Source organism: Lissotriton helveticus, chromosome 1_1, assembly GCF_964261635.1.
Source record: "Lissotriton helveticus chromosome 1_1, aLisHel1.1, whole genome shotgun sequence".
Classification (NCBI taxonomy): Eukaryota; Metazoa; Chordata; class Amphibia; order Caudata; family Salamandridae; genus Lissotriton; species Lissotriton helveticus.
In genome coordinates, this window is record NC_136057.1 from 1,663,985,839 (window position 1) to 1,664,007,249 (window position 21,411).

General features: G+C 44.9%; 1 protein-coding gene across 1 annotated transcript in view; it reads right to left on the bottom strand.

The window, feature by feature from the left end:
* SENP1 (SUMO specific peptidase 1) overlaps window positions 1-21,411 on the bottom strand; it is a 201,038-nt gene that overhangs the window by 132,986 nt on the left and 46,641 nt on the right. The window contains exons 2-3 of the mRNA XM_078688916.1: window positions 15,160-15,202; window positions 11,980-12,137 (exon numbers count right to left, since the gene is read on the bottom strand). Coding sequence (XP_078545042.1) covers window positions 11,980-12,137; window positions 15,160-15,163 — 162 coding nt within the window. The 5' untranslated portion in view covers window positions 15,164-15,202. The remainder of the gene's footprint in view (window positions 1-11,979; window positions 12,138-15,159; window positions 15,203-21,411) is intronic.

The following is a 21,411-nucleotide window of genomic DNA, read 5'->3' on the forward strand; positions in this document are numbered from 1 at the left end:
CGCTTTCACTTTAAGTGCATTTTTAATTGTTCATGAACGCCACCGCCTTCCTCCACAAACCAATACCACAAATTGTGTTTCTCCTTTCTAAGAAGCGGCAGTCTTCTCCAAGACATAGCTCCTCCAGCCCGCTCCTGGCCAAGTCAGAGCACCTGGGTAGAACACATTCCAATCATAACCCCCTATGGTTCCAAATTAGCTGGGAGGCGGACCGCCCGCCTGTGCCCACGTGGAGGCTACAGCCGGCCGCGCTCGAAGATGCTGAGTTCCGCTCTTCACTGGGCACAGCCGTCCTAGCCTACTTTGAAGATAATGCAGGGATGGCGAGCGATGGCATGGTGGAGTGGGATTCACACAAAGTAGCCATTCGGGGGCATTGCATGGGGTTACGTGCAACATACGTAAAACATTGTCTACCTCCTTGACACGCCTGGAATCTGAGCTCCTGCGGTATGAGAGGGAGAGTGAGGGGATTGGTGAGCACTCTCGCACGCTAAGCGACCTTCGTGATAAACATGCAGTTCTCATGGAGCAGCTGAGGTGCCACAACTACGCGGCACATACGGCTAGAACACATGCCAGGGCGGACAGAGCTGGTCGGCTGTTGGCCTGGTTAGTGCAGAGAGCAGGAGGCGGCGCCCCCATAGGAGCCATTTGTACAGTGGGAGGGGAGATGGTGTACACGCAACGCGAAATACATCGTGCCCTAACTGACCATTACAAGCAGCTATACACAGCCCGAGGCATCGGCCCCAGACACGTGCTGGACGAGTTCCTAGACTCTGTTATCCTGCCGACGGCCTCCGAGGAATACAGAGACGCACTTAATGCCCCCCTCACGTTGGAGGAAGTGGGAGACGCGATTCAGGCTATGGCGACGGGGAAAGCCCCAGGGCCGGATGGCCGGCCTGCCTGCCGAATACTATAAGGCGAACAGGGAAATCCTCACGCCCTTACTCCTTCAGTTGTACAATACGGCAATCGACGCCCGCTCGTTTCCTCCATCCATGCGAGAGGCATTTCTGGTATCATTGCCCAAACCGGACAGAGACCCCGCAGCTCTGGGTTCATATCAGCCTCTGGCAATGCTTAACGTGGACTATAAAGTCTTCGCAAAAATACTTGCAGAACGCCTAGCACCAGTGGTCCCCTACTTAATACACCCGGATCAGAATGGATTTGTGCCAGCGAGATCCACGTCTCTGAACCTCAGGAGGTATTTCAGGGTGGCGGCTGAGGCAACAAGGGAATGGCCCAAGGCAGGGTGCCTGGTATTAGACCTGGAAAAGGCCTTTGACTGTCTGGAGTGGGGATATCTGTCTGCAGTGCTTGCGCGATACGAGCTGGACGTAGATTTTCTACAGACCTCCTTTACCGAAATCCAGTAGTCCGCGTACGGCTAGGGCCCTATGTCTCGGAAGCTGTGACACCCGGTAGGGATGTCCCCTGTCCCCGCTACTGTTCGCGCTGGCTATGGAACCTCTAGCGGCCGCCATGAGGCAGACCCTGGGAGACGGCATTCCCTTGGGTGATGCTATTCATCAGGTATCACTCTATACCGATGACCTGTTGGTGTTTGTGAGGGATGTGGGATGCATACCAGAACAACTAGCTAGGTTGTTGCGTCAGTTCGCGGATGTCTCAGGGCTCCGGGTGAATGCAGGTAAATCTTGCCTTTATGCATTCGGCGATGGGGTGGCGATGGGGTGGAAGATCCGGGGTACTGCCTTGATGGCACGAGAGTCCAATGGAACGCTGACACCTTTAAGTACCTAGGGATCCAGTTCTACCGTCAACCGGCTGACTTATTTGATGGAAATCTGGGGCGGGCGGTGACAACGCTTAGGTCTCAGATATGCTTTTGGTCCATGCTCCCACTGACAACCACGGGCAGAGTGGCCCATGCTTAAATGGTCATGCTCCCCCGCCTTCTGTACTACTTTGTTGACCTGCCTTTATTTATCCCGGCCTCCTTTTTCTCCACACTCAACGCGGTCATGTGGGACTTCATCTGGGGTACATCCCGGCACCGACTGGCACTGGGGAAATTATTCCTACCCACGGACAGGGAATGATTGGCAGCTCCTTGCTTTGAGCATTACTATCTGGCAGCGCAGCTCCAGTGGGATTCCCGATGGTTGTCGGATAAAGGGAGAGATGATACAGCTACGGGCGAGACCCCAACGTGCGCGCGCACCTTCAATCACAACTGCTCCTATACTCTCTGGAGCGTGTCACTAAACTTTTTCACCCACTGTCGGCGCCTGTGCGACCCACCCCGTTGCTGCTGGCGGTGGCATATAAATGCTTCTGCAGAGCACTGTTCCTCACACGAAAGGTGCTCTCATACACACCCGCTATACCTTTAGAGTGTTCCCCAGTTGGCGAAGGGGTTCTCACGCGCCCCATGTTAGAGCAGTGGCGGGAGGCAGATTTTCAGACGCTGGGTGACCTCTATAGAGATGGAGAGTTGGCGACTTATGAGACGCTGGTCTCTGAAGACGGGCTTCCCCTAGGGAGTTCTTATTACATCGTTCCCTTGTCGCGAAACTGAAGGCTAGGTGGGGAGATGTCAAAGCGGAGCCTGCACAGCACCTAACCATGCAATATCTCCACATCATGGGGAGGGGTAGACATCTGGTTCGATGGTTTGCTGCGTCATTGCGGATGCACACGGAGACCAGTTTGGCCCCACTCCGAGGCAAATGGGAGCGGGATCTGGGAAGGGCACTAGCTGATAAGGAGTGGAGAAAATTCTTAAAAGTCCGGTGCGCATCCCCAGAAACATGCGCTTTCGACAGATCCAACTCTACGTTGTTCATAGAGCCTATCTCACACCTGAACTAATCAACAAGTACTTCCACCGATCTGACGCGTCCTGCCCCAGGTGAGGTGGATACAGATCTTCTTAATTTTTTATGGCGCTGCCCTGCTCTGGGCACTTACTGGAGTGCCATCAGTGAGCTGCTTAGGAAATGTACCAGGCGTACTATTCCCTTTCATTGGCCCGAATACATTTTGCATCACTTCCGGAGACCACCCAAAGACAAGGTGTCGTCCCGTTTTTTAGACCAGGGGATGGTAGTGGCAACGAGTCTCCACATGAGGAGATGGAAGGCGCGTGATCCGCCTTGCGTGCAGGCGTGGACCTCTTCTCTCCAGGCATGGGCCCGGGCGGAATGAACTGCCATACATAGAGAGGAAACGGTGGGGCTACGCAGGGAACCAATGGGGCAGAGCGCTGGGAACACATGCTTAACACCCTACAGCTGCCAGGTGGGGCTATAGATGCGCGGGCTGCGGGGGGTTAGATAAGCACCCTTGAGGGTTGGAGTATACCGTGGGCTGTTCTCCTGTCTGGATAATACACCTACTGTCCCACTAGGCCATACAGGTTTGCAGTATAGGAGCAGTTGTGGTTGAAGGTGCGCGCGCACGTTGGGGGCGAGGGGATGAGGGGGGGGCGGGTAGGGGAAGAGGATAATGTATGTAATTTTGCCGCTGTTTGTTCTGTTTTCTACAATTGTTACAAAAAAATCATTTCTGTGTGTAATCCAGGATGGGGGGGTCCACCCAAAACCCTGCTATTATACAGGGCTCAACGCAAGGAAAGACATGGACCAATCCGGTGTTGGCCACTTAGGCACCCCACGTTCTAGCCAGTTCTGGGCGATTATTCTTTGTCTCTGAGATAATACTTCTGTCACACCGTGACGCGTAATTGTCCTGTTATTATTCTGTGCCGAATCGATTGAAGTTCATACTGTAATGTATTAAAGATTTTTCAAATGCCAATAAACAGATTTGACAAAAAAAAAAAAAAAAGACATAGCTCCTCCAGACAATCTTATTTTTAACATAGTAATTTGTAGCAATAATCTCGGTCTCTCTCTTCTCTACACCGGAGGGCAAACTAGCAACCACAAGCTACTTTCAATACATAACAAATGGCTCTATGAAGAAAGTGCGTTACGGCCGAGAACATGCCGATCAAACTAAATCATACGCAGTGAGTGGGAGAATGTTTGCTGTTTTAAATAGGGCTTCTTGAGCGACACTAGACAGCGTCATATATGTTTGGAACTGACAGTAGCTGTCGTGCATATGCATAAAACTGCCTTTATAGGACATTCCACCTTTTAACTGTCTCTCGCATCCTAGACAAAAATGAACGCAGCAAAATAATTAGTGAATTATTAAAAATCACATCACATACTCTTCCTAACACTAACCTGGCAGACGAACGTGGAGATTCCGGGAAGAAAGTAGGTCACAATTTTTTTAGTGGCTGGACTTTCAAAACAAAACCTCATTTTGCAGAACAATGAGTATTGTTGGTGTGGAAAGGTCATATTAAACAATGATAATACTCTGGTTGAATCCACCCAATGTATGGATCCAGGGACAGTTACCTTCCGCAGCTACTGGTAAATGCACTGATTTCAAGAGCCCCTGCAGCCCCCACCTCTGTGCGCATACAGTGTGCATCCCGACAGTACTGTGTGCTGCCTAACACCACTCGCCTCGTCAGCCCCTGTGTGGTGCCCCCAATATTGACACAGGCAGCCTTGCACATACAACACTGGAAAAAACTTTCATTAGGTTTCAACTAAACCCTCACTATGATGCTTTACATATAACACATAAAATCACAGCGGCAATCTGTCTACGCTTTGCTAAAGGAGAGCGCAATGTTAATAAGCTCAAACACTTTTACTCCACTGTAAACAAAATAACATAAGTAAAAGGCATTATCGTTTATAATACCAATAGCTCTAACTTTTTTACTACTTACTCAATCAAAAACAAAAGAATTTAATTACGCTCCCAAAATGTGTCTGTTTACTTTGCAAACTTTTTGGGAAAAGCTTGCATATGCGTCACAATTGTTTTTAATTTGTCTTTTACAAAGGTTTATAAGTGACAATTTATAGTGTGTCCATTTAAAATGGCACTGTGTAATTATTGAGAGAACTTCAACGGTAGTTGTTTTGCTCCCAATGCTGTGCACTTGTACGTTTCAAGCTAATAAATAAAATTAAGCAGGACAAACACAGCAGATGTGGCTAGAAACCTTCAGTATCTGACTTTCAATCTTGGGTAACATGGTCCTGTCTTTGTGAGAGCTTGCTTGCCCACCTTTATAGTTGCGCTAATTAAACCATTTATCTATCAATGCAGACTCTTTCTAAAAAAAAAAAAAGTAGTCGAAGAATCTGTTATGGCTTATACAGTGTACGTGCCACTACCTCCTGTTGTCACTTCCCAACTTAAAAATGAAGTGCTTGTAAAGCTGATACGATCCCAGCACTAGCACTAGCCACTACATTACAAAACAAAACACATAGGTAAAAACCATGATCATTTACAACGCCAATAGCTCCAACACTCACAACTGCGAGACCTATTGCATTGCAAATGCTTGTTGAAATTGTCACCCCCACTTGTTGCCTGGTATCGAATGAGATTTTGGCAGAAACGCACTGGGTTCCTGCTATCCAGGTCCCCAGTGCCAGATCCCTTTCCCTAAAACTGTACAATTGTCTGCCCATTGGCGATACATTTAGCACCCCTTGTAAGTCCCTAGTAATTGGTACCCCTGGTACCTAGGGCAAAGGACACTAAAGTGGGTCTCTAAGGGCCGCAGGATATATTGTGCCACCCCAAGGGTCCCCTCAGCACCAACAAGCCAACAGCCGTTGCAGGCTGCCTGCAATGGTGCAGAGAAAAGGGAAGATAGGACATGGCACACCTCCTTAGTGCCATGCCTGCCATGCAGTATAGTTAAGTCACCCCTACAGCAGGTCTCACAGCCCTATGGCAGTGTGCACTATACTACATGTGTGCACATATCTGTAGGAAGCTGGCTCTGTATATACCATACAAAAATGAGGTACAGCGTGCACAGAGTCCAGTGGAATCCCAAAGGTAGGCAGAGGTAAAAGTAGATAGCACCTTACTCTCGATTTGTGGTAGTGTGGGCGAGCAGCAAGACTTTCCCAGAGGGTAGTGTTAAGCATTTATTGTAACAACTCAGGAAAGAAATGATGTCACACACTCAAAGACTGAACTCAGACCAATGTGCTTGTATAAAAATATTATTTAGTTCTTTTATTTCTACAACCAAGCCAGGCCTGGGGCAGGTAAGTGAAATAATACTTTGCAATACCTATGCAATTAATTACAGTTGAATACAGGTTCAAATGCAGTTGGTTGATTTACAGGTAAGTCAATAATCATAATTACTTTTCAGATTACAATATTCATTACTTCTTGGATTACTTTGTAAGTTCTTTTGCAAATCAGTGTGATATGCCTAGATATCACACTGAGACATTTCCTAGACAAAAGGTAAGTAATACACTTTAGGTACATTTGCAGTTTTTCAAGTTTTCATACAAACCAACTCCACACTAAAGATTTTTCAAAGAAAAGCGGTCAATGCAATCCTATAAGAGGAATTAAAGTTATCGGTTTACAGGTAAGTACTGGTTTGTGGGAGTTGGTATTCTGGGGTTAGAACCAGGGTTCCCCCAGGGTCGAGATTCCCCCAGGGTCGAGAATGCACTCTCAGATCACCCTCAGCGGCAATAGGGCGGCCGGGTGCTGAGGCCCAATGTTATCCAATGGGGGATAGGCGGCTCACGAGCAAGCCACAAGGTTGTGGGAGCAAAGCTCCTGGACTTAAGCTCGGGGCAAAGCACACAAGATACACCTACAGCAACGGCTGGGTGAAGGGTGCTGTTTTGGCGTTGGATGCCCTGTTTTCAATGGGAGTTGACGGTTTTGGATTCTGGCTGCAGGCTCCGTCCAGGAAGACTTCTGGGTAGAACCAACTGCTGATCAGGTAAGTTGGAAGGCTAGGGGACGTAGGTTTACCTCAGGTTCTCTTCTCCAGGGCGCAGCACAGCTGGATACAGGGGTGTCTTTTAAGGTTGGATTTTACCTTACCATGCCACTCACGGTTGGGGTGGTGTCCCTGTGCAGAGGCTGCAGGCTACGTCGGGGAGTCCTTGAGGCGTCAACCCACAGTGGACTCATACTCTGGAGCGCTTGGGGACCTCGCTGGAACCAGTGGGCCACCCGGATTTGGGCCGTAGGCATCGGATGCAGTGGTGGTTCCAGGCATCTGGTTTCTTTGTCCTCAGCGGGCCCAAAGTCTGTCTTGGGAGTTTCTTTTGAACAGAGCTGCTGTTCACAGGAGATCTGGTCTTTGTTGAAGGCAATCAGTTCTCCCAGGGTTCTGGAGGTCGATGGCTGCAGGACAAGGCGACTTTTGGTGCAGGATCTCTGGAAACTGCAGACGGGCTGGTAGGGCTGGGGCCAAGTCAGTTCTTCTCTGCAGTCTTCTCTGCTGGGTGTCTTTTTCGTCCTTCTTAGGTTGCGGGAATCGGTCTTCTTGGCTCGGGGCTGCCCCTAAATACAGTATTTAGGGGGCTGCCCTTAAATACTGTATTTAGGGGGCTTTTTAGGGGTCTCAAGGTCAGTAGCCAATTGGCTACTGACCTTAGGGTGACTACCCCCTTGGTGTGCTCACCCCAAGTGGGGAAGTGGGCGCAAGCCCCAATCCTGATTGGAGAGTGCCTACCATCTGCAAGATGGCGGGCACTGAAGAGTGGGCTTCACCTCGCCTTCCCCACCCGACAGGTGGGGTTGGCAGAGGTGGGCACACCTTCTGGGCTGTGCTAATTTTTCCCATCTGTCTTCCTGCTGAAAAGGAGGGTAGACATGAAGGGGGTCTGCTCCTAATAGCAGGAGAGGCTGGGGGTCGCGTTTCAAAGGTAGCAAGGCCTTTGAAGCTCCGCTGCCACAGATGGCTCTTCTTGTCCTGGGGAGGTGGGACCACCTCCGTGCAGGAAAGGCCCTGTTTATGGGCTCAGGGAGCAAAGGCTCCCATCCCAGGGGTCCAGAAACAGGTCTTGCGGTGGCAGGTTGGTGTGCACCAGTCACGGAACCTACCAGAGGCTGGTTGTTTTTCAGGGGGCGTCTCCAAGATGCACTCCAAGTGAATTTTTCATTAAATCCCACAGTGGCATCAGTGTGGGTACAGGGTTCATGCACCTGCACCCTCACCACTGGTATAGTGCACCCAGCTAGAGAGGGCGCTGAAGTACACCAGGGCAGTGGGTTGTAGGCATGGTACACAGGGATGTGTGCCATGTCGTCTCTTTACTTTATTCTGCACCAAAAACATGCAGCCTGCAATGGCAGTGTGTGGGGGTAAAGGTACAGGGCCTCGAAGGGTGGTACAATAAGTGCTGCAGCCCTTAGAGGCCTACCCTGGCTACAGTGCCCTTGGTTCCCATGGTACCTTTTACAAGGGACTGATATGGGGCCAGTGCGGTGCCAATTGGGGTACAAGGTACAGTTTTGGGAAAGAACACAGGCCCTGGGAACCTGTTTGGCAGGGACCCAGGGCACATCAAGTCAAAGTGCATCAGTAGTCTGGAAAAAGGTGTGTGGGGGGGTTACTGCAACAGAAACCCAACTTTCTACAATATCTGCATGAGCAGATGTGACCCTATGATATCCAAGTCGATTCTTTGATATTTCAAGTGAATAGGGAAGCCATTTTTAGTATATGAGCTGGACACCGGAGTTTACGAGTTCCCCAACTACATGATGGCTTCAATAAAACTAGGTGTTTGGTATCAAACATCTCATATTAATAAGCCCACACCGATTCCAGTGATAGATTTATTAATACATGCACCCATAAAGCACCTTAGAAGTTCCACCTTGAAACCCACCGACTATTAGTGTGCTGACTGACTGTAGTGGCAGGCTGGTCTACACCAGACAGGGGTCTGACCCACTGCAGGTGAGAGCCCGCATTCTCAAAGGGCAGAGTCAGTGCCTACTCTGGCCTGAGGAGGGGTCACCTCCTTAAAACAGGATTGCTAAGTGACAAGCATATCACGGCAGGATGCTTCAAAGGCCTTTGATATGCAACTCAAGACTTCCCCAGACAGGGGAAAATTAACTAGTTAGAAGGCGTGTCCCCCTCTCAGGCTAGCACAACACGTAAGGTGGGCTTCCTGGTGTGGACACAAATTTTAAAATTCTACCATCTTAAGTTTTGGCGGAATTAGAATCTCTGGGTCAGGGCTATGCCCACTTCTCTTCAGAAATTGTCATATAGATGGTTTAGAGACCCTAAAGTTAGTAGAACATTGGCTACTACTGGTCACTTCACGTAACCCCTCTAAATTTCATATTTAAGGGGCAGCCCTGACACCAACAACTCAGACTGGACAGATCAAGAAGAGAAGGACACCGAGAGCTGCATGAAAAAGTGGCTGACAACTGAAGACTACCGTGGACTTATGGTACTTAACGCTGCCTGCCGCACTCAGTCTCGACAATCACAACCCAGCACTCGTTCTTCAGCTGAACAGCTTCCAAGAACCATGGGATTCTGCCAGCCCTCCGCAAATTGCCAAGCAATCTCCCTTGCAGTCCGCAGGCCCCGAAACGCAAAGTCCGGTTTACTATGTTGCTGCTCCTCAGCTAGCCCAACGCAGCAGCCCCCCAGGAAAAGGACCCTGTGCTCCTGAAGGCCAGATCTGTACCCCCGCCAAGTGAGAGCATACGAGAACCAACTGAAGCCGGAAAGGACCAATAATCGGGGTACCGGATCTCTTGCAGCAGAGACCGTGAGAGTCCATTTGGGACTCCACAACAAAGGAGCTGCCGAGATACGGCAGCGCTGCAGAGACCCACTTCTGGAGTGGCACACCGGTCCCATTTTTGCGCCCTCAACCACAGAAACAGACGATCGCAAGGTTCCAAGGTGCACACAGCCCGCCATCCCCCCTGCAGTCTGTTTTTAAGTGCCCTCCCTTCTTTCTACCGAGTAGGGTGCACATCTACCAACCCAACCAGCACCTCTGCAACCAGACGCCTCAGGGCAGGTAAAGAGTAACTGCTGTTGGTACTTTGGACCTAGGTTGCCTACGACCCTAAGCCCCGAAGGAGACCCCCAGAAACCAAATACCTGTATTTTATACATACCTTTTCACCCATAGGAAAGCATTGTGCGTAAAGACGCATGTAAGTGAGCATTTTACTTACCTGCTAAAATCGATGGTTAAAAAAGTATTTACTTGGTAAAGTTCTTGGTATCAAAATGTATATAAAAATACGACTATTTTTCTAAAATGGCCTCTAATTTATTCTTGAGCGTGCGTCTCATTTATTGCTTCTGTGTATGTCCACAAATGCTTAGCACTACCCTTCGACACTACCACAAAAAGACCATCTAGGTTATTATGTAAATCTCTATAAACCAATTAGGGTTTGATGGACTCTTTACGCAGTGTACCGGTTTTTGGTCTACTATGTAAAGAACCAGCTTCCTACTTCCTGCTTTGGACTATTTTACCATTGTTCCAAGAGCATCCATTTGGTAATCTGTACGCAGTTGCTGAACAAGAAAATTAATTAATACCAACCACCCCAAAGCAGGCCAATTCTCAGAGAGTACAACAGTAGACAGTAATGGGATCTTGCATGGGGTCAGATAATGTCATTCTTACAGAACATTAAAAATGGGGGATTAAAATACTGTTAATTGTGAGTTAGGAAACGGAAAGTGGGGTCAGGTCAATGCGAGGTTTTGGAAAACCAGTCATGGCTATCCATTTCTATGCTCGAAGTGGAGAACAGTCACATACAGTCTGACTGAATTTTATTTTTTATTCTCTGTAGTATTCCTAATCTTCAAACCAGATGATCCTATCAATAACTCCTCACCCGAATCATTCCTCCACTCTTCAACCAGCGCAGTCATGCAGGTACCAGGTGTTTTAGGGCCTAGAGTCAATACTGAAAAAGGAGTCACATCCATGAGGTAATGTGATTCGAAAATGCCACTGCCTAGGCAGAGAATACACAGTATTTTTAAATAGTGCTTCTTCCCACAAACCTGTGATTATGAATAAAAAATATATTAAAAAGCCCAAAACAAAAAAACAGAAGTTGTGGGGTGGGGGTCCATTTCAAAACTTAAAAAACAGAAAGAAAGATTTGTCATCTTTAGCATTATATTTCAAGATAGCTTGCAATCATCAAATGGAGACATATTAAAGGAAATTCAAGTGGCACAGTGAAACCAATCACAAATGGTTACTGACTATGTAATCACATGGTGTTAAACAACTGTGCTGTTTTGATGGCTGTGCAGTATTTTACATGTTTTTATTATTTATTTTGCAATATGTATGCCCCTAATGTTGGGTCCCTTCTACAACATAACTACTTAGCTATGGAAGATAATTACCAATATTAATTAGGCCAGGTTAGAAGTTATTTCCATATGGCCAGTTCTCTTTGGGATCAAAAAATAGGTGATCAAGTTAATACAGGTTTCTAAAGAAATTGCCAAATAGTTGCAAGTCTTCTGGACCGGGGGGACTCAACTGAGAAAGCTCGAGTCAGATCTAGAAAGGGCTTAGCATGCGGAGGGTTTGCTCAGTTTTAAAGTGCACTATCAACATGTCCTGGGATGACATCATTACTTTGTGGGGCCAAACATTAAATTATATTTAGGCTGAAAGAACCTAGGTTTGTTTCATAAGGGCAAAACTGTGTGTGACAGTCTGACTTTTTCAGCACATACCTTAAAGGAAGACTGTGGGGTGAAAATAGAAAAAATGAAGGGATACACAAGAGCACATCTGAAATTGTGGCAAAATGAAAACAAATCATAGTGTCAGATTATTGCTCGCATCAATCTACAGAAAGCTCTGCATCACATTTATGTTATGGTTGCAACAACGATGGTTATTGTTGTAAATGTTTTAACAAAACTACAGATATCTGAAAGCTGTCTCTGCACTGCATCTACTGACAATACGCATGCACAGCCAGGTTCACCTCAATGTGTGAATGGCTTAAGCGTTCCATGTGGCATACCAGACTTTGGTAGGAATCCAAATTATAACTACCAGTGCATGAAGTAAGTTAAGCAATACATACTGGATTATTAGAAAGTCGAAGTTCGTGTACAGCAGGCAATCGTTGTTGGCCCGGGTGCGCTTTAAACATTTTCCTGTGCTTCAGTGAACTACCATGGTTCTCCCATAACATTTCTTTCACATCTGCAGAAGCTGGCTTCAGGAAATCAACACTTTCATCTGGAGTGGTGCAAGACAGATCGTGGTAAGGTGCAACAAAGTAAAAAAAGAAATGAAAAATGTCTTCACAACCTTGAATATCACACACCTGATGATCACTGAGAGTCATGTGGATTTACTACACTGCGTCAATACCCCCTCGCTCCCTATTGGATTAAAAGCAAAACGCAACCTCATATGTGTGATGTGAGATGAGCATTAATAACTGTGACACACACTTAGCAGTCTTAATGGGGGGCAAGGAGGCAGATGCCCCCTTCTTAAACTGATTTATGTTCACCATAGATATGTATGGATCCATGCAGTAGACGTTAGAAAGAAGGCAAAATAACAATTGACAGGTGCACATTATCACATTCTACACACACTGCGGTAATGGACTTATGCCGCTGTGCAATGTTGCAGATGGTCATGTATCCCAATCTACAGCAAAGGGAAAATTGAAATCACCCAAGATGACTAGGACGTTTCACCAAATAAAACAGGAAAACAATGAACATTAAATATTTTAAATGTTTGATGAAGAAAACTATCAGTTATGGTACAGTTAACAGTGGGTAATAAACAATACAGAGGTCAATAAATATCTACAAAGCACAGCACTATAAACGTAATGCAGATAAGAAATGTACATGTGTGTGCGCGCAACTATTTTTATGAATGATTTTTCTTGTGAGTAGAGCAGATCAGTTGAATAGTTAGGGTGCTATTTGATAACAAGTCCTTTACATGTTGCTTCTACAGTGACAAATGCTGCTTAAAGATAGGCTAAATCATAGGCAGAAATACACACAGAACCAAAAATCCATAGAGGTAGTAAATGAGATTTGGTGAATGGAGCACAGGTATTTGACTAATCAAAAACGTCAGTGAACTATTCCTTAGCTGCTCAACACTTTCTGAAACATTTTAAATGCTTCTGTATTTGGTATATTGTTCAGACAGGGTCAATGAAAATGGTGCAGCAGGAGACGAGCAGTAGCATCTAGGGACAGAGTAGGAGAACCTGTGTCACCACTAGGTGAAACTAATTGGAAGTTGATATGGGTACTCAAAAAGAAGAAAACTGAGTGGAGGACATTGAAAGGGATATTAATAGGGAATAGAATCGGTTGCTTTTTGGGTCAATTGGAGGCTTGGACATTGAGGAATAGAGCATTTATAAAAAGGAAAGGAGCAAAGAAGCACGTGGAAAGGTCATCCAGGGAACTGGAGACACTTGAAATTGGAAAACCAGGGGATCAAATGTGGCAGGCACGCAGTGGCCGAGGCAAACGGCGACAACTCATTTGTTTATCTTCAATTGTAGTTACTCGTTACTTTTAAAATAGGAAAGAAATTAATTTCACTTCAAAATCTTGATCACCGACAACACAGTTGATATGTCTTTCCAACGTTATCCAGATATCATGATAGGTATATGAAGGTAAACCACAAGGAAATGCCATTAGTTAACAAAGGTGCACAGATTGCCATAACATTCATTGTGAATGCGTCAGATCATAAGGACATAAGAGGAGAGAAAGGTGCGTCAAATGCTATATTAGGCATTTCACTCTGCCATGACGGGAAATGGCATTCCAGGAGACAAAGCAGCCTAGATACATAATTGTCAAGATAGACCTTTGAAAGCATGATGCTTGTGATGACATTAAATGTCACAGAGTTGTAACAGCAGTCATGAAAGGCCTACACCTTCCCTGTAAAGGGATTTACAAGAGACTAGACTAATATATTGGTGAACGAGTAAACCTTGCTAGATAAGTACGTAGTCTAATGTAAGACTTGCAAATACACACTACAAAAAACTCCCATCCCAGGAATGAAGAACACCCTGGGACACATCAAAACACAATCCTCAATTGGTCTTCACTATGTCAAATTTTAACTTGTTGGGATCTGATTGTTTACTATAGAGAGGTGGGTAGGATCTGAGTAAGGTCAGTGACACCAATGTATGTGTTTTCAGGTTTCTTTTGAAAGCGACCGCATTTGGAGAATTCCTCTATTATGTGCTCCATGTATTCAACAGTTAGGAGTGCCATGGATAATAATCAATCGTTCTGATCCACACCTTCATCTTTTACCACCGAATTTTCGCTCACATTTCTTTTGTATGATCTAAGTTGATAGTCGCTAGTGCAAATCAAAGCATTAAGTATACACCTACCAACTTGAGCTTTAGTCAAAAGCTATGGTATTGATAGTGTGTTGCTACTCCAAAATTGACAGTACTTTAATTTGAAGGGTAAACATATATGCCGCTTACTGGCTCGGAATGGACGGCCCTTTACTCATCCTGTCCTTAAATACTTTATCAGAGTGGGGACAACTACACCTTTCAGCAGTGTATGTGATAATCACGAAGAACACTGACAAGATGTTCTGATTGCACTTTATTACAGTTTGCTGGTTTGGAAATATTATTTAATTGGCAGATATCCTGTTGTTTTCCCTTTGATGCCATTATGAGCGCTTCCCAATACTTCTAGTGTACTGGGCAGGACCTCAACAATCCCATCGGCTGCTAAGTTTTAGGTTTTGGTCTAATAATTGAGAAACTGAAGTCTGGGAGTTTCCGCCAGGTATGCCTTAAACCATTTCTATTTTCTGGTCATATAAATCATTATCACACGACCACTAAAAATGAAAGCATTTTAATTTATACCCCCTATGGTGTTGAATTTTGTAGTTCTCTCTTTAGAAAAGGTAGCAAAACTCAATAATTAGGTTATTTTGTTTCAGGGACAAAGTAAAAATTATCATGAAAATGATTTTCACATGCGCCTCGGTTCTGTGAACAAGTTTCTGTATACGTCACTTGTTGCCTTTGCCAAACCTTTAACTATTATGATGGCCGGATACACTAATCATTAGGCTGAACTGCAGCATATGTTATGGAAATGCAAACAAAATCTTTGCAGTTTTACCACTGAACATTCTGCTTTACGTAATAGCAACACCACCCCAGGGATCTCAACCAGGCTATTTACTGACTGTTCAAATGAAGATGAGTGCTTACCCATATTGGAGACTTCATGGACTAATTTCCCAGAACCGAAGCGCTGTAAAACAAAAAAATGTCTTTGTTACATGCAACAAAGCCCACTATTGTAACAATAATGCAATCAACTGTATTGAAAGTAACTAAAATATTTAACAAATATGCCTTTAGGTTTTATAATGATGCATGCTATCAACTAACATTTTGCAATATGTACTATCAGTATCCAGACACAATTAGAATCGTAAATGCAATTATATAAGTACACTGACTGATAACATTTCCAACTCTTTACTCTAAATCAAAAGTAACTAGAATGTCTGCAGTGAGGTCACATAGTTGTCTCCTTCCTAATTATCAGCTTCTCAGCTCATTCCCTTTTCTTACTTCTGTATCAATTTCTCTAATTTCTTAATAATGTATCACACAAACACTGGCTAGTCTTGCCAATCTTTAAAGGTGTGTCTTTCGGCCATGTCCAGTCCTACACCAGAGTAAAGAAATCAAGGACTGTGTATCCTTACCACAGCACACCACCCTTGTTTGGCTAGCATGCATTATTTCTACTTCCTCTCTTCTTGAATATATTTTTTGGGTCGTGTCTTCCCTTCTGGTGTCCAAAAGTAACTCTTCCCAAAGTAGCTTCCCACTTAATTTAAATGCTTACTACACTTCACAAATTAATAATGTTTTGGAATACAAACATTTTAAAAAGGATATTTACCTCTCTCCCTTTGCATGCTCATCTCCAACTCTCTCATCCAAAATACCCCGCGGTCAAATATGAACCATTCCCTCCATGTCCAGATTTCCATCCCAATCCCTGACTGGACTTTGGTGATGTTTTATACAGAAAATGGATATGTCCATATAAAAAACAATGTTATTATAATGGGCTGGTTTGACACCAGATGTAATAACATATTACAGTCTAGCTCTGGAACAAGTATGCCCATAACGTTTGCAACGTGTTGTTGCACTCTCCCGCCATCTATTGTTGAGTTATAAACCCTTAGCTCAACCCTTGGTAGTTGTGACTGAGCAGTTAGGCATACACAAAGGAAAAACTGTTAGACAATTTAAACATCGCCAAAACAATTGAAGAAAAGAAAAACGCACAAGACACTCAAGAAATCCAACACCAATTTAAACAACTAGATTGCAGTTTAGCCACCAAAATGAAAAAGATGCACCAGAGGGTTCCAGGAATACAGAATTTACAAGGTGCAGTAAATATATACTTTTTACTTAACCGTTTACAGGCACTGGCAAATTCAACTAGACTTGAAGAAACTTTTTCAAGAAAATAATTAGGTAAGTATCAGAGAGGCTACTTTCAGTTACTTTAGGCGACCAACTCCAACAAGAACCTAGACAAGAAGACTAGCAAGGTCCTCAGACACAGCAACCTCGGAGGGAGAAGCAGTCTTCAATCAGTTTGAGGCACTTTTATCCTTTTGTAAGTGGTCCTGATGCAAGGCATACAAGATGCACAAGGATGCTGTGGATGTGATAGTCAACGAGAGTCTTCCTTCGGCTACTCTCGGCTACAAATCTTCAGGGCCCAGTTTCATGGTTAAATGAGAATCCTTCCTTGGTCAATAACTTGCCTTCTGGGCAACCAGGCTGCACTCTGACCACTCTGCCGGGAACAGCAGATCCGGGGCAACTTTGAGAGGCACGACCTGGCCTCTGGTGCAGCACAGCGACAATTGGCCATGATGCGAAGATCTGGGCTACTAACTTGTCACAGCAGGCTTCTTCAACTGTTGTGGCCCTGTGATGCAAACAGGGGGGGGGGAAGGGGGAGGGGTAGCCAACTGCCTCTTGGAGTCTTTTACTTCTGCTGGGCTCAGTAAACGAATTCTCCACGAGCAGGACACAGCAGGCACAGTCCCATCTCCTTTGCTAGCCACCAGGGTCCCATGTTGGTACAGCACCTTCACTGGGCCCTTGGTGCAGCTGGGTAGTTCTTCTTCAGTCCTCTTCTCCAGTCTGTCAATATAGGAGGTCTGGGTGCCAGGTTTGCTCTTTTGATGCCCAGTAAGCGCGCTCAGAGTGGACGCAGCCATTGGTTAAGAGCTAGGTTTCCTCACTCCTGAGGCCCACTTCATGCGAAGTGTTGCATCTGGCTATCCCAGACTTCCCCATTCTGCCCAGTCTCAAGATGACAGACCCCCTCTCTCGGATTGTAGAGCTCCTTAGCCCAAAGCAGAGGTGTGGCTACTAAGAGGACTACTTGTCCCCCCCAAAAATAGTTTGGCAACTGGTTTCCCCTCCCCTTCCTGAGTGCCAACCTGTCCACCTAAACAATAGGACTCTCCGAAGTGTTCAACTTTGAACCTCCCCTTCTGGGCCAACGCCCATGTGTCTTCCTGCCAGGGACAAGTAACACCTCTATCCTGCTCTTAGGGTTCCATTGTCCTGGGAGTCATTTGCAAGCCAACCCACAAGGGCAGAAAGCTGCAGTGAGTAAAAACCCAGTATGAAACCGTGGATGGGCAGAGGACATTTAGGGTAACTGTTGAGTGCACTCGAGCATTACTGTGCTTGTGCGCTCTCACCTTGTGCTGCATGGTGGACACTGGCTCAACACCATAAAGTCACGCTCGTGCCCATTCCACAGTGGCCATCATAGAAGTTTCTGTCCTCGTGGAGAAGAATGTTATTTATTGAATGTCGGGGTGGGGAGAGAAGGGTTGCTTGGTAACGGAAAAGTATTCTGTATCTGGCACTTGGACCAGACGGTCCTCTACATTAAACATGGAGCATTTTCTCTCAATTCCTAGAGTCAGTCTTTCTTCATTTAACTGGATTCTGCTCTCCGGTCCTTCCTACACTGGGGACGAGCAGGCACGGAGCTACGCTGTTATTTCATTGCTTTTTATTTTTTTTCTCCTGTTACGCAAGAAATGGACATCCGTGTTTCACTGCACTACTGAACACTACCGGAAAACACTGGACTTGAGATTTTGTAAACATTTTTCGCTACAAGATCTTCTACTGGTCTTTCACAGAGAATTGAAAGGGATCAGATACAGCAGTCCAGAGTCAGTGAGCCATACAGGTTTGTTTTCCTCTACAAGCGTTACCTGTGCTGTTGTTGAGGTTCGAGAACCGCACGCGATTCCCTGAGCTGTGTGTGTTGTAGCTTGCCCCCTTCTTCAAGACGTTTGAACGGCATGATAACGTGGTGACGCCTGAACGTGCACTGTTATTGCACATTTCTAAAGGCCAACAACGGTATCCAAGACAACGCCGTATTCACCTTAGACTACGGTATCCCCGGCAACCACGCTGCACGTAATACACCACCATCTTTAGTACGTTTCACAGGGATAGGCACGCTTATTAGTCAAGCCTGTTGTTGTTTAAAGTTACTGCGATAGACAATCTTGAGTATAACGAATTATAACCAAGTGTTAGATCATATTCTACAGCAATACCACACACCATTCCTTGATCACCTGGATAATATTTTGTTCAGTAGAAATAAACAAACTTACAACAAGAACATCAAGGCACCGTATGCTCACAAGTTTTTATCTTCTCTGCATACACAATTTCTGTGATATGCACACAATGTACATTTCAAGTTAAATGTCCATATTGTTTGCTTTGATAAGTTTTTTTTCTTTATTCATTGCATTATCTTGTGTAATATTATGGCTGGTATTATACCTCCTCCTTTGTTCCTAGCCACACCAGGTGAACCATTGATGGATTGGGAAATATGGAAACCTGTGTTTCTAGCTTATGTTGAGGTATTAGAGGGAGAAAATTAGCTCTTTAAAAGATTGCTTAGGTGGTATAGATTTAAAAGAATTCAAAAATGTACCTGCCTTAATTAACCCAGGCAATATCAATGTATACCAGTATGTGTCTATGCAACTCAATTTAAGATATGGGAAAAAGAAAAACTTTGTCATGGAAAGGTTCATTTTCTCCTCGAGGAAAAAACAACCTAACGAGACCATTGAAGATTTTGTTTCAGCTCTTGGGTCTCTTGCAGTAACGTGACTTTGAGCACATCTCATATGAACAAGTGCTTAGAGACCCGATTCTTATGAGGACAAATAACAACAAGCATTGGCATAGCCAATAGTTCTCGCCTTTGGGACCTTATAAGTGTTTAGCCATGCAACAGTTGATGTTGTTGCACCAAGGATATTGTGCTGGATAACTAAACACTTGTAAGGTCCTAAAGGTGAGACCTATTGACTATGCCAATACTTGTTTTTAATTGTGTGTGCTTAGTTTGATTTCTTTTAGAGACACTGGTGAAAAAGGCATGATGGAGTCGTGGAGGGAGGAACAAATGCAACAAGAGAGGATGGATGGATGGATTGGGGGAGGGGGCAGTAGAATCGTGGAAGAAATGTGAACTGAAGTAAGGATGATAGATTCAGGGGAGAAGTAAGGTTGATGGTGGCTTGATTGATGCATAGAGGTAAGGATGGAAGGAGAGAATAGATAAAGAGGTGGGCGGAGAGAAGGGTTGATGAAGAGATGCACAGGTGTGAAGGTGTGATGGGTGGATGAAGAGAAGGAAGGATGGCTGGGAGAAGGAAGGACCGACAGAGAAAAGGATGGGTAATGAGCAAATCCACTGAGAACGTGGTCAATACAGAACAAATCACGTTTTATGGATAAATAGAACAAAAGGACAGATGCACATCACCCAGCAGCACTAGAGTGTTCCGTTACATATTTCTTGGTTAACAAAGGCATGGAGTAGGGCCATATAGTATACATCGAAAAGCAAACTTTAAACATGGTGCCTTTCCACTAAACTGTACCCTTCACTCGGCTTTAATCTACCCTCTGACCTAAACCCCTAAAGACACAAAGGTCAAGGCATTAAAAACACAGGGGAGCTCAGAATACCCGGAAGCAGAAACTAAGAGGGTTTCGAGCTTTCTACTAGCCACCAAGCAAAGAAAGAGGTTTTATGGCTTCAGGACGAGAATTGTGGTAGGCCAGAAAAAACAAACGGCCAACTGTCAATGAACGATGCTCACAGCCTAAACGTCACTTAAAAAGACAGATTTTATTCATCTACTAAAAGAAAACCATTAAAATCAGAAGGCAAACTTAATAGCCAATATATGTTTTCAGACTTCCTCAAAGATAATGACTCGTATCTATAGATTTAATTTTGCTTTCCAGGTTTGTCAAACCACAATTACACAGTGCACACCAATTACCCACAAGGCTTTCTTAAACCACGTTTCACTGCGCCAGCCATTACAAGGACATGACCCAGTTCCAGGGCTTCCGGCTGCTTCACTAAACCAGAGTCACCTCAGACTCTTCACTGTCCCATCCATGTCTCTTCGAGTCAGGGAAAAAAGGATCAGAGGCGGAATTCACGGACCGGCTTTGAAGTTTAACACCTGTGGAACTGTTTTGCTGATCAAAAGACAAACCACTGCAGAGAAATGTGCACAATAAGCACGTTTACTGATCTTGCACTATACTAAGATGCTCTACGAAGAATTCGAGGAGTGCTCACTTTAGTCAACACACTACGGTCTGTCCCTTAGAAAACGGTAGGTAACAAACAACAGTGTCTCAAGCAAGGGTAATATTCAAATTTCAAGTACATGTGGCAAAATTTATTGCAGTGGATTAAATCCAAAAGAGGAGAAAGCCAGGGAGACATTTTCTTATGAAGGTAATTTGTATTTCAATCAAAGAGCATGTTGGACATATTAAACTTCATATGTACATGCAGGAGGTGGTAGCACTGCGTTACATTGAATGACATGTAACCATAAGAATACTGTGCACAAGTGCTCATGAAGTTGTGGTGACGGCGCAAGTGACACGAGATGTGGTATATACAGCAGCTGTGGTGGGCGCCACAGGATAAGTGGAGTAAAAAACGGTTCCTTTACATTTGAAGTACCCAAACATTTTTTGTTATAATTTTACAATGATTAGGTAGGATATTCATCAGATGGGGGTGCCAAACATGCACGCGTTGCAACACAAAGCAATGCAAAACGTGCACGCGTTTATGCAAAAGTGGTGATCGATTGCAAGAGTTCCCCTCCTATGGCGAGACCTAAAAAAGTACAAGAAAGGTTGTGGACGACATCGGATTTGTCCTTAAATGCTGCTATTGACATAGCCAAATCTATTGAGAATTCTGAGAAGTTTGTCAAAGAAATAAGATGTAATGAGAAAAGTGAGAAATAGCATAACTAAAGAAGTTGATAAATTTAAGAAACTGACTATGCAAAAAACGGAGGGTTTCCAAAAACC